The 5,991-nt window shown below is 32.0% G+C and overlaps 1 protein-coding gene across 1 annotated transcript; it reads left to right on the top strand.

The window, feature by feature from the left end:
- Positions 1 to 1,296: 1,296 nt before the first annotated feature.
- On the top strand, positions 1,297 to 5,164 carry LOC122273035 (uncharacterized). Its single transcript, XM_043057091.2, has 2 exons — positions 1,297 to 1,977; positions 3,015 to 5,164. Exons 1-2 carry the CDS (start codon positions 1,699 to 1,701, stop codon positions 3,627 to 3,629), a joined length of 894 nt encoding a protein of 297 aa, XP_042913025.1. The 5' UTR covers positions 1,297 to 1,698; the 3' UTR covers positions 3,630 to 5,164.
- Positions 5,165 to 5,991: the final 827 nt, after the last annotated feature.

The raw sequence follows: 5,991 nt of genomic DNA, 5'->3' as shown, positions 1-5,991 counted from the left end.
GGTGGTAATCGAACACAGACAAAAAGCCTTTACCAGTAAATTCGGCAACCACGTCAAGGGGGAAGAGAAAGGAGAAAGTACGAGAAAAGGGAGAGGAAACGGAAGGGAGGATAGATCACTAGGGTACCCCGGGGCGTGACTCCCTGTATTTACCTAAAGAAGGTAAACCCCCTCAGGGGAGATTAGGGCAAGGATATGATGGCGCTGCAGTGATGAGTGGTCGATTACGAGGTGTGAGAACAATAATTGCAGATCAGTATCCAAAAGCTCAATTCGTACATTGCGTGGCTCATGTACTGAACTTAGTATAAGCTCATTCATGTGAAGTACCTATGATAAGGAACTCTCTAGGAACTATAAAATTCGTAATAAACTTCTTCCGAAAATCTCCACTACGGGATGGTTAATTAAAGAAAATTGCCGATGAAAACAACTTCGAACATTCCATCCTTATCGGCCTTTGTGAAACACGTTGGACTGAAAAACATGTGGCTGTCTAAAGGTTAGCAGAAATGCTACCCGTTGCACGTGCAACGCTTGAAACACTTCGAAGCACTGGTAGTTCAGACGTGGCCACACAAGCGTTTCAACTGCAGACAGCTGTGGACAATAGCAATTTATAGTATCTTTGGTCATACTCAGAAAAGTGTTTTCGTATACTGTAAATTTGATTAAGGTGATGCAGAAGGTGAATGTTGATTTAATCGCCACTTGCAGTTATGCGAAAATTGTCAGAACAACCATAGAAAGCATTAGAAACGAGACACAATTCTCCATACTTTTTGAGGAAACAAAGAGAATGAGCTCGAACAAAATAGTTGTCCCAAGAATGGCTGCAAGAGCGTCCCAACGCAGCAATGCACCTGGAGAAACTGCCGAAATGTACTACTGGCGAAATGTGTTTTATCCGTTTATAGAACCGAACTAGATGCTCGTTTCAAACCACATGAAGACGCTATAGAAGGCATTCAACTGCTTCTACCCGAGAAAACTAAAACTGATGACAAAACAAAAGAAAGTCTGAAAAAAGTAGCAATAACCTTTCTAGCGAAAGTGAAGGAAACACATTTCTTAGTGAATATGACATATGGAGCAAACACTGGGAATCAATATCCGAAAAACCGGTCACTGTTCTCGAAACTCTCGATCAACAGTTTTTCCTTCTGACAAGAACGTTGCTGGGTATTTTGGCAACACTTCCGGTTTCCACCGCGACACCACCGCGACACCAGAAAGAAGTTTCTCCACTCTAAAGAGATTAAAAACCTATCTCAGAAATAAGATGGGAGATAAGAGACTGACTGGACTTGCTCTACTGAGTGTGCATCGTGACTTGGCGGTGCAATGGGGTCCCTTCACAGCTAGAGGACCTGATTGTAGATATCACGTGATTCATACGGTCTAGCGTTTGTTTACATATGGTTCTCATAGAATTCAACGTGGAGTTTATGAAGCAAAATTAGTTATTGTTAAATTAATTAAGTTCTTTTTACTAGCATATGAGATTAAAATTTGTTATTTACATTTAGTTTAATTATTAGAATAGGTATTAAGGTTAGAATAATTTAGTTTTAGATTCTTATTTAGAGTTAGTTTTTAGGTACTTATAGCATAGTTAGCGATAGTTCATTAGTTTGTAATTTATATAGCTTAGATTTTAGTTAGTATTGCTAGTTTAATTAGTGCTTCATAGGCTTCATGGCTTCTTCGATTGTTGATAAACCATTATATTTGGTGGATTTTACGAGTTTCTCGATCTTAGAATATGCTGAGCACTTCCCAGCTCTAACTGGTAATACTAGTGTTGTTACAAAAATAAAGAAAGGTTCTATGATGTTCAACGAAAAATTTGTTAGCAAAATTTCTTTTGTTGAAGACATTGAGAACCAATCCTTTGAAATATTTGCTACAGTGAAGGCCGAGATGAAGAAGAAGGTTGTCTACAATAGTAAAGTTAAAATTTCATCTGATTGTAAAGTAAGTTTTTTTCATTATTTATAAAAAAATAACAAATAATAGTACTTTTCCCTTTCGCTGGCGCAAGTAAATTAGATTATTTTATGTATTTACTTAGTTTTTTTTAATAGACATCGCCAAAATTTAAAAAGAAAATTGAGTTTGCATTCACTTAGTAAGTTTAAATTGGTAATTTTTTCGCTTGCACCTGCGATATGAAAAGTATTCAAATAGCTTTATATCTTACAGTAGTGCTAACTTATGTACTATACAATTTTATGTTTAGTTTTCTTTAGTTATTGAAATTAACAAATCTGTTAGATTTAGAGTTTATAAAAGCCTGTATTTAATAATTTCATTTGCACAGATATTTAGGTTGATTACAGAAATAAAATGAGACTAAACAGAAAATTACTTGGGTAGATTTCTATATCATGATCTGCAGCAGAATAATTCCCAAGTTTTGGCAACTTCTGGGTAGTAGACCGCTAGAAACTAAAAAAGTCATCACACAAAGGGATCAACTCAAATGTTAAAACTCGTAGCCACCCCCCAGGCAAACATCTACTTGTTTTGTTTTTAAAAAAAATTGCAAGTTTGAAATCACTTTGGCACCTTGGCAATTGTAGTTGGCCATATAGATCATGCAAGTGCAATATTAAAGATTAATGATATGAAAATAAATTTATTACAGAATGAAAGAGAGAAATTTAAACTGTTTTGTTTCATAGATAATTCATATACTATTGTTATATGCAATCTTTAAGTCAAAGTTATTCTACCAGTTTTTTACATAATTTGTATATTAAAACAGTTTCTAAAACTTATTATTTCTACTGTTAAACTTATTTAACAATAATAACTTGTGAAACAAAGTGAATGAGATTTCTTTGTTGGAAGCAAAACTTATTGCATAAATAGGACCAAATTGAAGCAAAGTATTTCATTTTTATTAGATTAGTTTTATTGAAATTGGCAATTTCAGTTGAAATACCTGTTGTATAATTTTAACATTCAACATCTTCCATTCTAAAAATGTTTTCATTTCTTCTATTCAGATTTTAACTGCCTGCTGCTCCTGTAAGGCTGGAAAAGAACCTTCTGGTTGCAAACATGTCTTTGCCCTTTTACATGCAGTCGAGGACTATTCTAAGACGGAGCTGTATGCTGCCCCGACAGAGCGACTACAGATCTGGCACCAGCCTAAGCCGATTAAGCTGCAACCAAAGCGAGCATCTGAAGTGTTTGGCAAGAATGTGGTATGTGAATTGAAAAATAAAGACTTTAATTGGGGAGCCTTAAAGGATTTTAACATTGCTTTATTTAAATGTACAAATGTTAGTGAGGTCTTGATGTACATTAGAACCATCCCACTACCTGCTGTCGCTTTTGCTGGTGATTCTAGCTCTGTGATTGGCACTAATAGCATAAAAACTATGGAAGATCTAATATTGTTTCATCAACATTACATTCATACGATAGAATTCATGACAGATATGGAAAAAAAAACAATGAGACAAGACTCTGATGAATGGATGCAATTGAGATTAAAATATATTACTTCTACGAGTGTCCATTCTATTTTGGTTCGCAGATCAGATTTTGAAAGATTGGCGGAGAACATCTTTAATAAAAAAAAGAAAAGACTTATCTCAAATTGCTGCAGTCTCTAATGGACAGAATCAAGAGAGTTATGTTCGTGGTACGATTGAAAAAAAAATACACTGGGTATACTGTTCGTAGAACAGGTTTAGTGTTGAGTCCTTTGTACCCCTTCTTATCTGCCTCACCAGATGGACTTCTGTTCAAAGAAGATGATGTGATGCTCATAAAAATTAAGTGCATTCATAATGTAAAAAACTTGACTCTAGAAGAAATTCATGCGACTCGTGGTAACAGTTTTTGTCTAAAATTCAGTGACGGACAATACAGTTTGAAGCGAAATCACAAGTATTATAAACAGATACAAACTCAACTTGCTGTGACAAACTTGACAAAGTGTCTCTTTGTTGTATATTATTGCAAAGATGGCGAAGATTATTTTCATGAGGAGATCATTGACTTTGACTCTACTGAGTGGGCATTGTGGGTTGTGAAATTGAGAGACTTTTTTTTTAACTATTATTTTCCATTTCTTATTAAAGGCAACAAGTTAATGTAAATTTTATTCTTAGAATCTGAAAAAATGATTAATTTTATTTCTTGTCTATTTATTCTATATCATTTTATTGAAGTCAAATTTTTTCACAGCAAGTTGAGTTAGTATCTGTTTATAATACTTGTCCTTTCTTTATATGAACATTATATCTCTTTATATGAGTGTTGTATTAGCTATTTGTTTATATGTATGTGTCTGTTAGTAAGTCATGTAACATGAAACTCAAAAAGTTAACTAAATGTTTTCTCCACTTATTAAGTATCTTCACGTCTGATTTTAGTTATTGATAATTAGTTAATTTCTAATTTCATTCCTTAATTTTAGTAAGATTTGTCTGATGTTGTCTAGTTATAAAGTTAAAATTTGCATTATATTCCATCTCAGAGATATTCACATCTTTTATTTGTGATACAAGGAGTGATTTAAAATTTACCATTATTTATTTATTTTTTGCATAAATTGGACATTTTGCATCGAGGTTCATCGTGTTTTAAGTTTTATTTAGTATTAGTAAATTAAGCTTCATAAAAATGGGTTTGATATTTTATTATGTCAAGAGTCTTGTTGGAATATTATGCTATGATTTAACCAATGTTACCACATCATCTGCTAATTCTCTTTAATTACATATGTACCTTTTGCAGATACAGAGCTGTCACAAGCCTTTTTCACACCCTAAGCAGGTGACAAACAATGCGCCCTTAAGTGTCTTCTTCCCTTGCTTTCTTAAATTTTACAGAAAATTTTTTTAATTTAGTTTTTTTGGTGTTCTTTGTTTACTAAATTTTTATGGTTTGATAGTGTTATAACATTCAAGAATTCATTCATTTTACCAATGTTTGTTTAATATAAATTGTTTTAAATTTTAATCAGAATTTTTATTTAAATAAAATAAAAATTGTAGTATTCTTAGTTTGCATAAATTGTCTTACTGTTATACAACTACTCCTTGTTTTGTATCTAAAGTACAACTTAATATATTGCTTGCAAGAAATGAAATGAGTGTTGTCATGATTTAAATTTCAATAAACATTGGCATCATTTTGTTTACTTTTGTTTTCTACCTTACTTAAATTAGTTTTAAAATATGTATTTCCATAGAAATAGACATTGTTACTTGAAATTGACCATAAGTTTAACACCACGAGAGAATAGTGTTATTTGATGCCTAAAACATGAGGATATTAAAAAAATATATAATATTTTAAAGAATCCTTTTCATCCACTTCAAGTTAATCCCTAAATATAAATAAATTTTTTATACTTATATTTGCACATATATTACAATAATTACATAATATTTGGGCTCAATGGCTTGAATCACTAAGTTGATATAATTTTTTAAGAGAATATCACACTTTATTATGTCATGTCTGCAACACAATCTTTTTTCTTTTTTTCTTCCCAAATCTTTTTTACAATGTAACTTTTGTTGTTTGATGATGTCTCACAAAATATTTCTAACAGTCAATATGATTGAAATAGACCAAATTTAACTGAAAAAATTATTGGTTAAATAAAAATTATTTGGGTATTTTTGTTGCTTGTGGAAATGGGTGGAGGCAAATTTTTCTAATTTGGCAGTGGGGTCAGTCTTTCTGCAGGATGAACAACTGATTTAGATAATCAATTCAATAAAATCGCTTCACTTTATGGAATAAATTAAAATGAAGCTTTAAAGCATAAAACACAGATTTATTTTAATATTAAACGAAAACGGAGTTTATCGTGTGGAGACAAAAATTAAATTTGCTTTATTTTAAAATCNGTTTTTGTAAAATTGTGAAAAAATTACTCATAATTTGTGAATATAAAATAAACATTAAGTCGCATTCTTTCAACCAGGGTCCTGTTATTGCAAAAAACTTTTTCAAAGA

This window comes from Parasteatoda tepidariorum, unplaced genomic scaffold, assembly GCF_043381705.1.
Source record: "Parasteatoda tepidariorum isolate YZ-2023 unplaced genomic scaffold, CAS_Ptep_4.0 HiC_scaffold_2058, whole genome shotgun sequence".
Taxonomy (NCBI): domain Eukaryota; kingdom Metazoa; phylum Arthropoda; class Arachnida; order Araneae; family Theridiidae; genus Parasteatoda; species Parasteatoda tepidariorum.
The sequence above is the reverse complement of the archived record's forward strand: the minus strand, read 5'-3'. Positions and strand labels throughout refer to the sequence as shown.

Excerpts from the sequence above, each read along its gene's own strand:
- LOC122273035 (XM_043057091.2), top strand. The coding sequence starts at position 1,699 with ATGGCTTCTTCGATTGTTGATAAACCATTATATTTGGTGGATTTTACG. Across the intron at positions 1,978-3,014 it reads AAATTTCATCTGATTGTAAA|ATTTTAACTGCCTGCTGCTC; the intron begins GTAAGTTTTTTT and ends TCTTCTATTCAG.